At 42.9% G+C, this 19,468-nt stretch overlaps 1 protein-coding gene across 4 annotated transcripts in view; it reads right to left on the bottom strand.

Moving 5' to 3' along the window:
• Positions 1-19,468, bottom strand: part of SLC24A2 (solute carrier family 24 member 2) — a 240,965-nt gene that overhangs the window by 64,483 nt on the left and 157,014 nt on the right. For 2 of the 4 annotated variants that reach the window (XM_022573801.2, XM_089913181.1), the window contains exon 4: positions 5,394-5,444. The exons of the other annotated variants lie outside the window; for them this stretch is intronic. In XM_022573801.2, the coding sequence (XP_022429509.1) occupies positions 5,394-5,444 (51 nt within the window). The remainder of the gene's footprint in view (positions 1-5,393; positions 5,445-19,468) is intronic. 4 annotated transcript variants of the gene reach the window in all.

The raw sequence follows: 19,468 nt of genomic DNA, 5'->3' as shown, positions 1-19,468 counted from the left end.
CATGATTCACGTAAGACATTATTAGTTTCTCAGCTTGGTAAAGAGGTTGCCAATAGGTTGCCATGAAACTAGCCTTAATTTCATTAAAGAAAAGATTGTTTTTGCCTTTGATATTACAACAAACTTTTCTATCTTCTTATACAAATGAACATCTTCTTATACTTTCCTTATACAAATGAACAAAGATTGACTTTTTAAATAGTGGAGAAATTATTTTTCTAGAAATGGCTTCTGTTAAATGGCAACGAGTTTAGGACAATACATTGCATCTTTGCAAAATATCCTTAGTCAGGATTTCTGTTTACCTACCTACCTACATGTCTCTGTGAATGTTTATCTCCAAAGAGCAGAAAGGATTAGTTGTGTATATTGCCACTGGTGGAAAGGCATCTCTCCTTTGAATGTCTCTGTTCCATCACATGAGTTTGTTTTCTTTTGAACTAACTTTCTACATTTTCATTTAAAGAAACTTTAGTAAGGAAGCCAAGTTCAATTTATTGAGGATGTTCTGGAGTGATAATGGTATGAAATTTGGGTGTCTGCAGATGAGAAATAAACTATGGGTTATTTATTTATTTTTTAACTGAAGTATAGTTGATTTGCAATGTTGTGTTAGTTTCAGATGTACAGCAAAGTGTACACCTCAGTTATACATGTACATGTGAATATGTACGTGTACATACATTCTTTTTCAGATTCTTTTCCATTATAGGTTATTACAAGATATTGAATACAGTTCCCTGTGCTACACAGCAGGTCCTTGTTGTTTATCTATTTTATATATAGTAGTGTTAAACTCTGGGTTATTGACATTAAGTAAAAATCGGAGATTGCTCTTCCAAGAATATTCAGTATCACCCCATGAGGAGATAAAGGGATGGATGCCCATGTAGGGGGATCTGAGGTCACCAAAAGACTACCCCTGGAGTCATTTGTTTGTATCCTTGGAAACATCTTGTTACAGAGGGAAATAGAGTCTTTGGGAGGAGTGAAGCTCACGAATCTATCAAGTCTAGGAACATGACTCATACAGAGGCAGGTGCTCAGCTATTATCAAGTGAACACACTAGAATCAGGTGGCTGGTGGGAGAGTCATCACCTTGGCAGGCAGGAATGAGGCAGTGGAGACATGGCCCCTTCTGAGAAGCCTGCCCTCATTTCCATTGGGCTCCCCTGGCACCTCGGCTCTGCCCATCACGCTACTCATCTCTCTGCCTACGTCTCCCACTAGAGCGTGAATTCTTCAGGAGAAGCACTGTCTTTCATCTCCACAGGCCCTGCACCCAGTCTAGTGCCTGGTCCATACTGAGTGTTGCTGAAAGAATATGTTAGGGAATGAATGACTGAGCGGATAAAATTCTGATTGGCTCGGGGTGGGAGAGGGAGTTGGGTGTGGCCCAGGGAGCTGTTCCCATTTATGTTCTGGGCACCTGAAGACAAGGGAGGGAGGGAAAGGGCTCCGAGGGAAGGGGCAAATTTTACAAAAAATGTTATGCTTTTGTCCAGTGTCTGAGAGTAAACAGATTGTTTTATTAAAGTAACATTTTAATGGTAAAGTGTTCCAGTAGGGGGGCCATGTTTCAGTCAATAGCTCACTGTCATTCTTAGTCTGTGGTTCAACCTTTCCCATGGTCTGGTCTCCATCAAGCCTTTCTTCCCACTCCTACACTGTAGCCAATGTGAACTGTCCAGTTCCTCATTCCACCTTGTGGAGCAACCACAGTGGAGCTGAGAGGACAGGGGGTGGCATGCCACAGTCCTGAGTTCAGGTCCCTCATCTCAACTTACTACCTACGAGTCCCAGAGCCAATTACTTTTCTTCCCTGTGTCCTCATTTCCTCATCTAATACAACACTTCTTTGGGCTTTGGTTTTCTCATCTTCAGTAAAATCTACCTATGTGATCATCACAAGGAGTAAATGACACAGAATATATAAAAAGCCCACAGCACTGCACCTGGCAGGTGGGAGGCACCCAGTAAGGGTTGGTGCGGCCCCTCTTTTCATCCTTCTCTCAGCCGGGTGGCTCGGAACTTACCACTCCTCCTTTCCCAATTTACCCCGTATTTACTGATCTTTTAGGGTGCAGGTCAAAGATCACCTCCACGAAATCCCTCCCCACCCCGCCCCCCGCTGAAAGCAATCTTTCCTTCTCCCATAGTCTGTCATCTTTTTCTGAGCACCTGTGGTACTTACCACTCTCTTCCTGGTGGCTCAGTGATTGCTGTGCTTTATTTCTCCCCCGTCTATAAGTTCCATGGGGAAAACTGCCCACCTTTTAATCCTGTGTTTCAACAAAGCACCTAGCAGAATAACTTGCATACAGTAGGTGCTTAAAATAATAAACTGAATCTGTGCTGGACAATTCTCTATATTGAGGAAATCATCACACCATTTCTCTTAGGACAGGGGGTGGCATATATAATTCATCTTTCCATTTAATCCACTTTAGGGAATAAAAATAAAACAGGCCTCGTTGCAAGTAGTTGATGTCACGCAACATCCAGAGCTCTCTCTGGAAACAGTTACAAATAATGACTAGTCACGTGGGCAATTACAATAAAGCCCTGTCAAGGGCTAGTCACATTTCTAAAATTGTGAAAAGAAATGCTCAAATGGAGGGGGATATTTCCTGAAGGCTATACTAGTCCCCTATTGCCCATAACATCTTCACCTTTATTATATCTCCTTAAACTGTACAACATGGAAGTGATACATATCACAGTTATTGCTATTATTTTCAATGAGAGGGGGGAGGCCCTTTAGAATCTGAAGAAGTCATGCATGGTGGTTGCCAGGTCTGAGGTTACTGAGCGTCTTTTAAGTTGAATCCCAGAATTAGGTTTAAGCCAGGCCTGGCTGGTCACAGAGGCAGCTGCCAAAGGGTATAATCTGAGGGGGGCTGTAGGGAGACCTCGTGTTCCAAAGTATCCTTTCCATGAATGCCTGAGAGGGATTGCTATGTGTTTAGAAAACTTCTGAATCTTTCAGAGGTTCCTATTCTAGGTGAAGGATAATGTCTTAACCAGCATTTCTAAAAGAGTTCCACAAGAGGCTCCGTGGAAGAATGGGTCCTCTGACCAAAAAAGTCTGGGAAATACTGCAAACTCCATCCCTCTACACGATTTACTATTATATGCTGCAGTGCACGGGTACGTAGCGAAGGCTCTGACAAGTCACGTGGTAAAGAAACCTATTTAACTTAACTCAGAAGCCCTCCTGCTTATTTAACTATGAAATCAAGCTTGCTTTCTTTTTCTTCCCCCAATTGTTGCAAAATTCCTAATGACATGATCTGGAAGTAGTATTTCATAGAACATGCTTTTCAAGTGCTCCCTTAGCTATTATTAGCTATCACCGTAACAGGGATGAATTTTCAGCTAAGCATGGGGCACAAAGGGATACACATGAAGGAATGGGGCAGTCACGAGAAGGATAAGGAACGTTAAAGGTGACCGTGAGGGCCCCCAAAGACAATTTCACAATCTTGCGAAGATTTCACAATCTTGCTAAGCTGGTCAGCCTTCTCATTCCAGATATTATTTTGGCTTTGTTTCCCTGCCTAGAAAGCCCAGCTGTTCGATAGCAAGTGGTAGCAACAGCTCGGAAGTAGCATTTTTGCATCTTCGCATAATCTTGGTTTGTCTGGCGTGGGAAGATTAAGGGAACACTCGGATGGCCACATTTGCTCAAATAGATGTGGAAAGAGGAAGGAAGGGAACAGTAAGGGAGAAAAGGGGCAACCGAGGCAACAGAGAGCCAGAAGCTGCTCTGGCCACAGGAAGCTAAGGGCAGAAGGCAGAGGACAGGATGGAGGAAGGAGAGAAAAGTGAAGGGTCGTCACTGCTCAGGTAGAAGGTAACAAACCCACCAGCTGCCCAAGCCATGAGGCCGAGGCTGAGGGCTGTGAGACTCCCGAATCGAATTATAAAATCAGTGAGGCCCAAACCTTTGGCTTCCCAAGCCAATCACCAAGAAAAATCAAAGTGGTTTGAAGACACGAACTAAAAATAACAGCCGGGACAGGAGCCTTCCTTTAAGGTACAGATTGCTCTTTCTATCCCCGCGGTGGTGGACTACTGACTCTCATAGGTAGCTTTCTGCCTTTGGGGCTCTCACTGCCCAAGGGTCTGCATTTCCCCAGGTTGTTGGGAGGGCCCTGGGCTACAACAGAGCCCAGTCTGAGATCCTTACTGTGGCCTGCTGCTTTAGAAAACATCACAGTGGTTAACTGAAAGCACAGAGATAGCCGCAGAGAAGGGCCTGGGTACAGTGCAGAAGCCAGAGTGGGGAGGGGCTGGAAAGGGCTTGCTCTTACCGAGGGCTGTCGGATGTCCTGCTTCCTGCAAAGCAACTAGGAGATCTTTGGCAAGCTAAGGCAACTCAGAAATACTAGAAGCTGAAAATAAGATATACAACACTTTGGGGAGTTTCTCTCATGTTGAAGGATAAAATTAACTGATTCCCCTTCTAGGGTACCTTTTGATTTCTTGTCAATATCAGTGTAAAACTCACGGGAAAACTCCAAATGTTTTCATAACTTACAAATATTATTTATTAGTCAAAAGGCGGAGGCATGTGTGAGAGATAGGGCAAGAGAACAACTCCCTTTACAAGAACGCAAAAATTCTCAAATTGCTGTTCCGTGGTGCACTTATTTCAGAAAAGTCATTCTGACTGGGGCAAGGCCGTGCTCTGGGACAGAGCCTGGAATTCATCAGTAGATACACTGAAAAAGAAGTTTCTGCCAGACTTCACTTATTCAGGGGAAATGGTTAAAATGATATGTCCAATCTCACGGAGTATGAATCCCAATATATACAATCCCACTGGCTGGAATGGTGGCCCTGGCCTCTCTTGGGTGAGTTAACAGGGACTATGACAGCTAAGGACATGAGCCTACACGGCCCTCTGCATCAGAAACAGGTCTCCGACTGGTTTGGGGCCTAGTGGTTCCTTTAGGTCGCTCATTCCTTTGCATAAATCAGAATATTACCAGAACCTCCCCTCCTCTGAAACTGGGGCATATTAAAAGAAGAGTATTGGTTGGATGTGTTTCTATATGTTGTGAGCATGTGGAGGAAATAACGACGACCCAGTGGGTGTGGGCCTGTGCTTATGTTGCTGACACCATTTCTCTGACTGTGTTACACAACTGAGATGGTTTGGATCGTTTGAATGGAATAACATGATTGCTCATGGTATTGCACGTCTCCAATTCCAAACCAACACGATGGCAAAAACTAGACGAAAATGTGGAAAGAATAATAAAACACACAATGTCACTGAAGTCATGCAAAGAGGGGGAAAAAAAGTTTAAAAAAAAATGGGCAAGCCACAGACACCATAAATGAAAAAAAAAGCCAGTGCATACAATTCTAAAATCATTCTTACCTTCTTCAGTCATTGTGTCATAATATTTTAGTTTTCCATATGATCCAAGTTCTACAACATCACAGTAAAAGACACAAAGATAAGGAACGAGCTGTAATGCAAGAACTTTGTTTTTACACATTCTCAATTAATCAGATTCAGAGTTACACTGTCAAATTCTGCAACTGTAACTATATAGAGATGTGCAAACATGGGCCATGTGGCGGATGGCTTTCACGACCCACTTTCAGAAATCACTTAAAATATATTATTCCACCGGGGGTAGGACTTGCCCTGCATTCCAGAATAGGACACAGTTATTTTAACATCTGATGAAACAAATACTTGGCAAGGATATCTTCACACCAGGTCCAGCCTAGGTCTATAATTTTTAGACGTGACATTCCAAGAGAAAGGGCTGGACAAGGACCATGCCCAGACCCACTGAGGCTTGTAGATACCAGGATTCCTTGCCATGGAACAGCAGTCCCAGGAGTTCATTTCACAGCTTTTCTCCAATAGAACTACTTCCTAGAGATTAGTAAGGAAGGCTACCTGGGAAAATCCCCAATAAAAAACCAGGTTCTAAACTTCCCTTTCATTTCTAATCTTATACTTTAGACAGAAAGCACTGAATACCATGGGTGCAGCATGCTTTGGTGTGTGTTGTGGGGGGGAAGGGGAGGGGGATGGGAAAGGCGTTGAAAGCTTTGGGAGGAAGGGGGAGGCGTATTCCCAGGGAAGGGCACGTGGCCCAGACAGGTGACAGAGCAGCCACAACTCCCAGCTCAGGGCATTGTCTGCTGCTGTGTAGACTGCAGGGGCCAGGAGGCAATCTCCTGGGTGCAGCTCACCAAAGGACTCGGCTGTAATGGAAACCACGGGCGGAAAGCAAGCTCTTCTGAGTCAGCTGGTAGAAGTGGCAGCTTGGGTGGAGGGACGGAGGGGGTGGGGACGCACCATTTCTGTTTTCTTACTTCAGTTCTAAAATAGAAACTTTCATTCTTGTTCATCTGAAAATTCCAGGTTTTTTGAAGCATCATTGTGAGCAGGTTAGAAATATTTTCCCTGGTCATAACAACACTCTCCCAATAAAAATTCAAGAAATTAATGACACTCAAGAGATATTCCTGTGATTCTGCAGAATGCTTCCATGGCTCATTAACTTGGTTGACTGCTAAAAATTCACATGTGAATGAACTAATAACTGATGGGTTTTGTGTACAAAAGGCTTTAGCTTAAAACACAATAATAAATATTCTTCTGCTTATATTATACACATTCTATATATATTCTTTCCCCATGTGCCTAAAATTTTACCTAAAGCTATTTTAACACACCAACACAAAATTATGCCTTGGGGAGAAAAATCACCTCATCTTTATGTTTCTGCAAAAACCTGCCTTTTCTGGATTTTGTTAGATACACGACAAAGGATGCAAGTGCTTCAATAAGAAATTGAATTTTGTGTAAAAACAAGGAAGTTTTAAAAAAAAATGACTTCTGGGGATTGCCTTCTGTAGAAAATTTTTTTTTTCTGGTATTTTAAGAAGAGTAGTCTATTATATATATGACATTGCACAAGTTTGGGATTTTAAAATGATCCATATACCTTCATAAATATTAAAACACATGTTCATGGTGGCTTTACACATAATCTATGCTTTTGTATTTGTGTGTGTGTGTGTGTATAACCTTGCAGTAAATTGATGAATATCAGCCAACTAATTTTTTTGTAACCTCTACTCTTTCCCTGAGGTAAAGCAGTAGAATAAGCAGCTGGCATTCTCTTTACCTGCAAAGGAAACAGAACGTGGGCAACTCTGTGTTTGCAAAGTTGTGTGTAAACCATATTCTACACAATGAAGATACATTATTGCATTTTTGTCTTTTGAGATGCAACCTCTCTGTATGCACACACTGGTCTTCACGTCTCAATCCGAAACTTTCAAACATCTGCTTGTGGCAGATGTGATTATTTTTTACCTCCTCTCTCGTGGAGCCAGGTATAAATAAATACAATCATATTCTTTAATTAGTTTATTTTTACATAGTCGAAATTGGATCTGTGGGTGACTGACAAAGGTCACACATTCTTGCTGCTGTGGCAATACCTAGATTGTTTCTTAGCTGCTTCCTTGAATGAGGACTGGGGCAGGGGGACAAGAACTGGACAAAACATATAAAAAAGGAGGCTAAAGGTGGTGGAAGAGAAAGAATAAGAGCAGTGAAGGGCTGAATAACAACAGGTGATGTAGCAACTTAAAGCACAGTGAGCTAGGAGGGCAAGGGAACAATATTTGCCCAAGTGAAGGGAACCATGTTTGTTGCTTACTAAAGAAAGGGCACGCAAGAATGTGAAGGAAACCAGCCTACTGGAATGAAGTTTTTAACACTGACAGCAATGGCATGGTGAGACGGTGAACTCAGCACCTCAACGCTTTCAAATGGTCGGGGCGGCATCCTGGGGCTGGTGGGACAGCATCTCCGAGAGCTGGTGCCTCCCTTCCTTGAACCAGGGGCTCAGGGGGTGTAGGAAGAGGAGTGTGACATGCGACTAGGACAAATATGACTTGCATCCATAAGCCAGAGCGCATCACGCACCTGGCTGGTGTCCCACATACCATGGACACCTCATGGAAAGTGGCCTGAGAGGCATGAACGAAAACTCACCCGGAAGGGGCAATGGCCTCCAGTCAGCACACTCCCCATGGACAGTAGCCAGGGCACCTTTAGCACCGTTGGATTAAGATTCAAACTGCGCCCAATCCAAGCTGAGTTTCTTTGGGATGAGAGGGAGAAGTGGGGGGATTCAAGAGGCTGCTGTTTAGTACCATTGAGCAACTTCCATTACGTCAACTGAGCAAGAGGCAGCCAGGACTGGAAGAGGGATGAATCAGCAGTGAATATCATGCTGGGTACCACCTGGTGCCTCTTCTATGTAACATTTCTCTAAGAAGACATACAGCCTAAGAAAAATTCCAGAACCCAGTGGTTGGTGTTTGAGATGAGCCCATGAGCCGATTGGGAATGCTGTCTAACATGGTGCCCACACTCGCTCATGCTAGTTGGACAGCTGGGTCCACAGGCACCCAAGCTCCCAGACCTCTAGGAGGGCTTGAACCTTTTGTCATTCCTCTGTCCACTTCCTTTCAGGTCTTGTCAGCAACGTCATCACCTGGCTTTAAGGTACCTCTGAATTCTTGTCCATATTTCTTGGTTGACAAGTCAAGGGAAGGATCTTGTCTTTAGTCTCAAAGAATCTGAATAAGAACTAGTGTTTTGGGCTCCCAATTTTTTCCTTTCTTAAAAAGGGCATGGACACAGATTTCTCCTTCCAACGTTGACCTTCTCAGCTCTACTTTTGAAGCCTCTGGCATTCTTAACCCTTTTCTCAGCAAATCTCCCCAGACAGGAGCAGCAGAAAAGTGACTTCTCACCTTTCAGGCCTCAAAATTCTGACGTATACAACAGAAAGTCAACAGAAGCATCTATGCTGAATTCATTTTGTTAGAATGAAGAATAGAGGTAGAGAAATCAGTGAGAGCAAGTATTTATTAAGTGTTGGTTAATGGAAAAAAATGATTAACTTGTTTGTTTTCTTAAATCAAAGAGCTGCTTTATTTTTGATACCGGTTTGAACTGAGTTTGAAGATCTAAAAATTAAGGTTTCTAAACAACAGGCAGTAGTTTCTTGGTAAAGTTGTCTAATACCTATCAAGGAGGTGTGTACAGATACCAGATTACATCACATCCATGAAAGGATTATTTTCAGTAGCAAATAGAAGTTAAGAACATAGGCTTTGAAGCCAGGGTATAGGTTTGAACCCAAGATCTGCCACTTATTAGCTGTGTGACTTTGAGCAAATTTACCTCTCTGAGCCTTAGTGTCCTCAGCTGTAAAGTGGCATGACTATATCTACGCCACAAAGTTGTGGTGAAGAGTAGATGAGATAATAATACCCACTTAGCAATCGGTAATGGGCAGCTTCATTATTGCAAGCATCACCAAGAAGAGTGAAAGAGAACCTATGGGACGTGGAGCAGAACACTTAGAGAACTTGGTATTTTACACGGGTTTAGTCTGTTAAAACTAATTCAACAGTACTTATAGAAGTTTAAAATAGCTATTTGTTGCCCAACAATAAAAGATATTTTGCTTTGCTGGGGCTAGAATTAGAAAGAAATTTCTTCGTCAGTCCTGCCCTTCTACTCTCAGATCTATGGGGAATGTCAAAACATGGAGCGTAACCATTGGAACAGGATGTAAAAAGCAGACCCTTCATTCATCTGACCACCATGTTCCAGCTTTGGACCTATGCACCTTTCCTTCTAATATCTGCACACAAGACTGTCTCTCCACATGTTGGAGGCTGAGACCCTCTTTGGATTCCTCTTTGGATCTCTCCCAACTAGAACAGTGCTTTTCTCATATCACATGCTCTCCTCGCATTTCCTAAACGAAGCATATAAATGCACAGTTCCCAAATAACAGTGAGGTTTAGGATGCTTTGGTTTGTTGAACTTCCCTGGACTTGCTGAAGTGAGGAAGGCAGGCACTGATGTCTAAGGCTTCTGGACTGCTGATACCATAATATCACTATCAAAGTTCAGGGGGTGGGGTGGGGGAGGGATGGCTTGGGAGGTTGGGATTAGCAGATGCAAACTCTTATATACAGAATGGATAAACAACAAGGTCCTACTGTATAGCACAGGGAACTATATTCAATATCCTGTGATAAACCATAATGGAAAAGAATATGAAAAAGAATTTATATATATGTATAACTGAATCACTTTGTTGTAGAGTAGAAATTAACACAACATTGTAAATCAACTATACCTCAATAAACTAAACTAAAAAAAAAAAGAGTACTTCTGAGTGAGACAGATAAGAAAGCTAATTCAAAGCTTGGTTCTACTACTTATGAACTGGGTGATCCTCTCTGCACCTTAGTCTCTTCTTCAGTAAAATGGGGACAAGAGCAATCAACACCTATTCTCAGGAGGGTTTTTGGAGGATCAGATAAGAACATGTCTCTATAGCACTTTGTGCTGGGTGGCAGAGGCATCCTTAATAATTGGTACCTCTCTTCATTGTCTGCCAAAGTTCCAACAGGAGCATCTATTTCCACCCAGCATGAGGTTGTTAGATCCTATCAAACTCTAATTATCTCTGCGGGTGGGCACCAATGTCAATGTCAATGCTCAATGTCTGCAAGGCAACAACCCCCACCAGACATCTTAAACACAAGGAAGACTGTCAAAAGGAAAACTTTCAGTTTAATGAAAGGCTGCCCTGGCTAACTTCCAGAACCATGTTTGGCAGTATTAACATTTTAGCCTGAGATGGTTTCCTTTCTTTTTTTTTTAATTTGTGAATTTATTTTCATTATTGAAGTTTTGTGAATGAATAGTACGAGAGTTGTGTATTTGTCATTTTCCGTTCACTCCCTACAAACATAACATTTATATTTGTAGATCTATACAATTTTTAAGTTTCTTGCAGGGTATGTGGGTTGATCTTGCTTCTCTTCTATTCCTGTGTGAAAATTTTTCATCAAAAAAAAAAAAACATGTATAGGCTTCCCTGGTGGCAGAGTGGTTAAGAATCCGCCTGCCAATGCAGGCAACACGGGATCGAGCCCTGGGCCGGGAAGATCCCACATGCCGCAGAGCAACTAAGCCCATGCGCCACAACTACTGAGCCTGCGCTCTAGAGCCTGTGAGCCACAACTACTGAGCCCGTGCGCCACAACAACTGAAGCCGTTGCGCCTAGAGCCTGTGCTCCGCAACAAGAGAAGCCACTGCAATGAGAAGCCCACGCACCACCACGAGGAGTAGCCCCCGCTCGCCGCAACTAGAGAAAGCCCATGCGCAGCAATAAAGACCTAGCGCAGACAAAAAAGTATTCCGAGTTAAAAGATATTTCTAATATAGCCCAATTTAAAGCTTTTTGTTTGATTTTACCTAAAAAAGGGCTGCATGGACCACTGAAATTAATTGCTTTCCATTAAAAGGCTTTCTTTGGTCATTATTCTTTTATAACAAATGTTCATGTCAAGGCAAGTAATTTTGTTTTAACTAAAAAAATAAAACTTTAAGAGATTGAGGTTAAGTGAGGAAACAACCATATTCTCACTTCAGACTCAAGTCAGAAGAAAAGGAATATTTTAACCTTCAGATTCAAATTCTCACTCAAAAAAAGCTTTTAAAGTACTGACTCATTGCAGAAGCTCTGCTTAACAGTCTGTGGGGGAATGATATTTGTGTGTTAAACTTCCCTAAGAGGCTCCTGAATACACGGTTACCTGGGGACAGCTGTACCCAACATGTGGTAAAACATCTATGTCATATACAAGGTATAAACGGAGGTGGTTTTGCCCTATGGAGTTCTTTTCATATTCGGCTCTTCCAAACTATGCTAACGAGTGCTTCTTTTTCTTCTATGAGATTAAAACCTCTCGCTTAGGCTTTTGGAAGCAAGGCAAGAACTTTCCAAATGAAAACAAAGGGCTGAACTTGTGGGTAACCCTCCATCAGCTATTGAGTGTCAAGTAGGATTTATGTACACACACACACCACCTCTTAGACATTCATCACCTGATTTTCACGCCCTCTGAATCCAGCCCCTTCATGAAATACTCACTCTTCCTTTTCAAGCTTCCTGCAAACCCAGACACACTGGTTTGTTACTGCTGTTGTTCTTATCTCCCTCACTTTCTACATGTATCTCCTTGTTGATGTCCATCTGCTGATATCAGCCCCAGTCACTAGGAAATACTGATACTACATTGGTGGCCAAATCAGGGGTCGGAAAGATCCCCAGCAGCTAGCCCAGTGTCTGGAGTACAGCAGCATTCTGATAAAGCACCAATGAACCACAGGGGCCAGGTGTGTAGGTGAGAAAGTGGACTGGGGACGACAATAGGGAGTGGTGAGGATTATGGGAAACTGGCCAGTGCATGTCTAAAGAGGGGCAGCAGCCAGTCAGCTCCCACTCCATGGGGGAAGGCAGTTACAGTGCTGATAGGTCTGATTATTCAAGGGAAGCCAGAGATCCGGACTTTTATGTGAAAATTCCTGATTTAAATGTTGGCAACTAATTCCAAATTAAAAAAAACCAAAAACACTCTGGGTCATATTTGGCCCAGCAATTTGTAACCTTTGGTTTAAAATCAGGATGCTTAGTCCAATTTTCTTATAAATATTAGTTGAATGAATGAATGAAGAAATGAGACCAGTTAGGCTATTGGAACTGGGAGGGATCCTTGTTAGGTCACCCTTCTCCAGAAGGTCAAGGACTCTGGTTCTCTTCCTTGTCTCCCTCAAGGCTTACCTATCACCTCAGGCTCCTCTGGGACACCAAGGCTGAGTCCATATCAGGCCAATGGAGCTGCTATGATGCCATGACTAATACCCTCTTTTCTTGCACGTCCTTGCCCATCCAGCTCTGCCATCACATGAGCCAACAGAGTAAATTTTTTAAAACAATCTTATTTTGGAGAGGAATGAACACTGCCCATTAGGTATAACTGTTCCCAATTATTTTGCAGGGAAATATCTGGAATGTGAAAAACACAGTGAAAGGTTCGGAAAGGTAGGTGAGGATCACAGAGGGAGGTGCCATATAATTATATGGGAATTATCATCCTCGAACAGTGAACAATAATGTGTGGTCATTACTGTGGATCATCCAGATGGTTCATGATGAAACGCCCAAGCGAGTCCCCAGATACTCCAACTTCTTATAAATTTGTCACCTAATTTGCAGCCTTGCTCCTCTGCGGTGTTGCTTGGCAATGTCAATGGTTACTGATTTCTGTCCTGTGAGGAGCTGACTCAGGCCATATTTCACTGTAATTTACATTCTCTGGATGATCAAGCAAGAAAAATGGGACTATAGGAAGAGCTGCTCTGCTGCTTTCCTTCTGAGGCAGGTTGCGGAGGGGAGAGAACAGGAGCGAGCAAGCAGGTTTCTGGACAGGAGTTTTAAAGAAAAACAGTGAGCCACCAGGCAAGAGAATCAACCCCAGTGTGGTTAAAAAAAAGAGTTCCTGGGCTTTTATGAGTGTTCTTTTTTTTTTTTTTTTTTTTTTTGCGGTACGCGGGCCTCTCACTGTTGTGGCCTCTCCCGTTGCGGAGCACAGGCTCCAGAAGCGCAGGCTCAGCGGCCATGGCTCACGGGCCCAGCCGCTCCGCGGCATGTGGGATCTTCCCAGACCGGGGCACGAACCCGCGTCCCCTGCATCAGCAGGCGGACTCTCAACCACTGCGCCACCAGGGAAGCCCCTAAAAAATCACAATAACAATCTTAAGGTAACTTTAAACACTGAGACTTTGGCAGAATGTTTTTCCCTTTTCCCAAAGGGAGGGAGAAAAGCACGTGACAATATAGCATGATGGCCCCATCATTTGTACTGTGGAGCCCCACGGGCTTTGACTTGACAACTAAAACATGTTCTTCATAAGTTTTTTGGGTAGGCAGTGGGTTAAGAAGCTAACATATTCACTAATGACATCTAACGTCTTGGGTACTTTTTTGCATCTCTGTAAATGGAAAGATTATGTTTACCAAATCAGGCAAAAGGTACTTTCTGATTAAGTCTTATCAAATTTGGGGTGGAGGATACAAACACATTTATTGCTCAGTCTTAAAAGTGGCCAAGTATTCCATTCTCTTCCCCTATCCGTGTTTTAAAGGATTTTTCGAGGTGGCACATACAGATAAGCCCACTGTTTTCTTTCATAGAGATGCGAGCTTGGTTAGATCACATGTGACTAAGATCCACAGGGCGGAGCCTTAGGTGATGCTGATACTTCTATAAGCCATACCCACAACCCAACCAGTCATGAAGCCCTATCAATTCTACCCCTAAATATCCTCAATTCTGTCTTTTCTGTTCCATTCCCACTGTCCCTGCCTTAGTAGGAGGCCTTGCTGAGGTTACTGCAATAGTCCTTTTGCAACTCTCATTTCCTAACCTTTCTTACCACCTACCGTGTAGTCCTGGCACCTTTCACCTATCTTTCACATTGTTACCAGGGTAAGGCTTTCAAAACAGCAACTGAACATACACCTCTAAATCCCACGCATACCGTCTTTTTGTGTTGGAATTTTATTAGGTCTCCCAACTTACTGAATCACTTGGAACCCAGGTTTGAGGTTCCCTCCTGCAGGCAGCATTCCTGAATGCCCCCCATCCCTAGTGTAAGTCATTTTCTCCCGCGTGTCTGTTCCAAGTATACCCTTCTGTGCGTGCTCATCAAAGGCATCTTAACCTACTTGCTTTCCGTCCTTTAGGGCAAGGAATCCATATACTCATTTTGTTAATTTGAACACCCAGCATAGTTCCTGGCACTCTGTAGGTGTTCAAATGCTGCTGAATTGAATTAAATCTCTATTTAATAGTGCTCTGTTAATCTTCCTCAGCCTAGTTGCCTTTGGTATGGACGTCTATGATTCCTTCCATTTTCGTGTTTTAACTCCACAGTTTCAACTATTCTGTCTTCACTATCTCTGCAGGGAGGAAGTCTGTGAAGGGAAAATGCATGCGGCCTCAACTGCTGGAATCCTCTTCATTGCTCTGTAAAGTAGGAGGATTCACATCATGCGAAAGTGCCATCAGGAGAGTCCTCCGCACACAGAAGACAAAATGGTGGCAATGGCTTGGAAATGGAGATAAAAAAACAAAACAAAAAAACCCCACTGGTGTGCGGAATGGATGCCGCATGCTGGCTAGAGAACAATTTGGATGTTCTCCTGGATCCCATCCTGCAGCCTGGCTGGATTCAGAAGAGTCTGCCAGGCAGAGAGAATCAGTGCTAAATTATATCCAGCCATTGGGTCAGCACAGCTGAGTTTCTATCCTCTGATGCACTGAGCATCAAAAAATATCAGAAAAGTATCTTAGAAGAGGAGAGGAAAAACAATAAAATAGACAAACAAACTTCAGCCATCCAAGGGGGAAAAAAGGGCAAGAGATAAGAGAGAAGAATGAGAAGGCAAGAGAATTTAAGAACAGAATGAAATTGAGGGAAAAACGACTGGAAGACAAAGGAAATTAATGCCACTGATGTGGAAGTAATTCAAAGTCAAAACTACCCTTATAATTTTGTATTCTGCACTTCAGTGTTGCTCAGGATGTCACTGCATTGAATACCTGGCTCCCTCCCACGACAGAAACAATCACCCCAAATTATGGAAAATTTAAAGGATCAAATTTAAAGTAGAAAGAATGTTCATGCAATCCTCTAAGTTTCATTGAAGTGTAAATCCATTTACCATTACTCCTACTTAAATACCATACTATAAAAAATGGGACCATACGAGTGAGTTTAAAATCCAGGATGCAAAGATCGGGTAAAAGATTAAGATATGTTTCCTAAATAGTCCACTATGCGCCTTATATTAAACAGCAAATGCCTGCCAGTGAACCAGAGCTCTGATGACATAGGAGGAAGCAGGGCACTGTAGGATCTTATAACCCCTAATTGCACAAACAGTGCCCTAAGGATGTTTCAGCAGGGTTAAAATATTAGTACAGTAATTGCTTTTGCAGATTTTTATCAATATGTTGGAAAGAGGAATTTTTTTTTTTTAGTCTGCCAAATATCCTAAAGCTATGGACCCCAGAGGAAACTGGGACTTTTTGGAAGGAAATGAGTTAAGTACCATGTCACATTGATGTACTTCTCATTGTGCAAAGGACAGGAGAATTTGGAAATACAGAAAGTATAATTATTCAATTTCAGGATGACTTTTGCTCAACTAAAAGCCAGATTGCCAAAAAGACCAGTTCCCATCTTATCTTATAGACAGGTGTGGCAGGATCTAACAAACTGGTACATGGTGAAGAGGCTGCTTTTTAAGGGAAAATAGAGATAAGATACATAATTCAATGACTTATACTATTGAACCACTGAAAACTGCCTAAAAATATGACAGCTGCAAGAAAAAAAAAAAGAACTGAAAGCAATTTGGCAAACACCTACCTAGAACTAATGATGTATCAAGCACTGTTCTATGTGCTCTGTGAACAGCACTTCACTGAATACACTCAATAGCCTTAAGAGATAGATGCCCTTGTCTTCCCTATTTTACAGAAGACGAAGCTGAGTTATAGAGAAGTTAAATAACTCACCCAAGGTCACACAACTAGTAAGTGGCAGAGCTGGGGTTCAAACCCAGGTGGCTGGCTCCACAGTGTGTCTGCTGAGCAGCTACACTATACTCCTCCTCCCACAAGCCTAGTGGGAAGATGCCCCCATGAACACACCTAGCGTAGGACAGAGTCTGTCTCAACGGACCTATTGCAAGATGCTACCTCTAAGCTCCAAGGGTCAGCTCCTCACCTTCTAACCCTGACTTGCACAAAGAAGATGGGGAACAGTCTTGAGGTCAAGAAAAGAATTTGTAACTTTTTCTAGATAGGAAACTCTGCGTGACCTGCTGTGCCATGAATGGGAATAGGATGCATGGAAAGGGAGATAACAACTGGGTAAAGTTCTTTTCAGAAATGGAAGAAGAGACTTTTCATTACAAAGAGTTTTCTGGAATGAGATGGACTCACCATGATTTTTAATTCCTGCCAGTGATGGTGGTTCTGGCCTAAAGGCCTTAGAGTTGAAGCAAAGCTACCTTCGCTACTGGTTCTTTGGGATTAAGTGCCGCCAGCCTGGGAAGTCAAAGAGAGAAATCACCACCGCAGAAGTAGCCACAGAGGTTACTGCAACTGCACTGCTGAAGCTCAGCTTCAACAACAGCATTTAAGCTGGTTTTCAGGAAGTTAACTAGTCTGGGGCAAGGACCAGCTTCTGTTCCCCCAGAGACTTACCTACAGTGGGGGCTTGTAAAGAGAAATGTTCCCGAATGGGGTGACTACTTGCTCAGCTTGCAATAGGAATGCATTTTGTGAATGAACGAATGAATACATGAACCCACACACAAATAAGAAACCGATCTGATGTAGATCCATGAGCTTTATATAAATCACAATGCTGCTGCACTCTTTGAGTGCGTGTGTGTGTGTGTGCGTGCCCTTGCACACATGTGTATCATATAGTCTCATCTGAGCCCCAAGGCAACCGGTAAAGGACAGTTTGATGTGGGTCAGGGAATTCTTTTTAATGGCTGAGGCAAAGAGGCCAGATTGGGTGGCTCTGATATCGTGAGATCAGAAGAGAAATGGACCCTCATAGCAGCTCAAGGATGTGTTGTTATGGTATGACCAACATCCAGCACAGTGCAAATCCCAGACCAAGAGACAAACTAGGAAGAGATCTGGCTACTGTCAGAGCAAAGTGTCTCATAACCGAATGCAAGGCGTCCAACCTGCATTCCACTAAGTGAGGCCTGGCTATTGATTAAACAAAGCAGAGGTGTCTTTAGTGTTTCATTTGAGAGAAAACACTTTTGAACGCACTTATCTCACAGATGATGTTCCTATGCCAACATGCTTTTGGAATGGGCCATCACTGACAAAACTGAAGTGCTTTTTTCACCTTCACTGATTGCCTTCATCCTTCGGTCCTCCACAGTCAAAGCTGTGACAGCTGCTTTCTGTCTCTGGGATTTCTGAGTCCTCTCCTCTGAAGGAGTTCTAACTGCATCTCTTGAGCGTGTGATAAGTTCAAGAGAACAAAGATGAAGCTGTAACTTTATGGATGCCTTATCATCTTTTTCTTTCTGCGTGCAATGTTTACATTCAAATGGCATCAAGTCAATTTTTTGGCCATATACCTTTGTGGACTTGACTTCAAAGCAAACTTGAGACAGACAGAGAGAGACAAAGAGAGAGAAAGAGAGAGAGAGAGAAACTATTCCCAACCTCAAAAGCATTTATTTCAGTAAGACCATTCACATTCCCTTCATGCCCCAAATGAAATGTATTTGTAATGTGTACAACACAAAGAGAGATTCAATTTCGACCATCTTTGATGTTCAAATCTGAGAGTAATGCTTTACTACTCCCCAAAGAGAGGAGCTATTTAACTTGTTCCTGAATTGGCTCTATGAGAGGCATTAATAGCTTGCCTTCCTCTCTCCAGGCATTTAAACTGCTGTCATCTTATTAAAAACAAGGCCAGTTGATTGCATTTTATTCTCCTCCAGTGAAGATTTTCACTCCTGTTGCCTGTTCACGCACCAGCTGAGGCAGCACGCAAACATCTTTCTTGCTAATTTAAACTGATCTACGATTTGGGACAGAAAGAAAGGTTACAATACCGCCTTTCAGGGATAACTTCTCCCCATTTTGAATCAAATAGGCATGAAAATGAGTTTCTTCTGGTTTCAAATGACAATTTTTGAACGCTCGTATTGAAGCTGCTTTTAAAAATAGAAGCTGGGGAAATAGGTTCTGCTGTTTGGTGCGAAAAAAAAGAAAACCCAGCAAGCCAGTGGAAGTTTCATCTTAGTGTCAGCCCCAAATTAACACTCAATGTCTACGTTAAAGAACTGAAGCAATCTTACAAAATAGGGAGCTGCATGGCTGTGTGTATGGGAGATGGACACTTGTGGCTACAGACGAAAGTCCTGTGTGAGTGCAAAGCGTTCAGGCTCCGAAGGCAAACTTAGGAGCTGGGTGACCAAGAACAAGTAGCGTCACCTCGCTGAACCTTACTTTCCTCAGAGGTAAAACACACAATAATTCCCAGAGTCGCTGCTGGGAGAATTCCAGGAGGTCACTGGTAGGTGTGTTGCACAGAGCAAGCACTTAGAAAGTTCCACTTTCTTGTTTTTTCTCTTCAGCATCTCTTAGGCCTTTAGCTTCCTACACTTAAATCACACATGCACAGGTATGGTAGAAACAGACACAGACACACGCAGACACATATGTATGTGTGTGTATGTAAACATACATGTACAGGCACACAGACACACATACAGACACAAAAACATACACACACAGACACACCCCAAGGGCCCCTGGACAGGAGAAACCGCTGGAGCCTTAGTTCAGTGGGCAAACAGCCACATGCCCGCTCATCTTTCAAAGGAGCCCCATCTCGGCTGGGCCAACTATACGTAGTTTTGAGTCTCTCCAGCCAGTTCCATTGCCCTGAATTTTTCACCACCTTTCCTGCCCTCCCA

The sequence above is a fragment of the Delphinapterus leucas genome, chromosome 6 (genome assembly GCF_059928025.1).
Source record: "Delphinapterus leucas isolate spDelLeu-1000000601 "Yukka" chromosome 6, BTC_Dleu_Yukka2, whole genome shotgun sequence".
Lineage (NCBI taxonomy): Eukaryota > Metazoa > Chordata > Mammalia > Artiodactyla > Monodontidae > Delphinapterus > Delphinapterus leucas.
The sequence above is the reverse complement of the archived record's forward strand: the minus strand, read 5'-3'. Positions and strand labels throughout refer to the sequence as shown.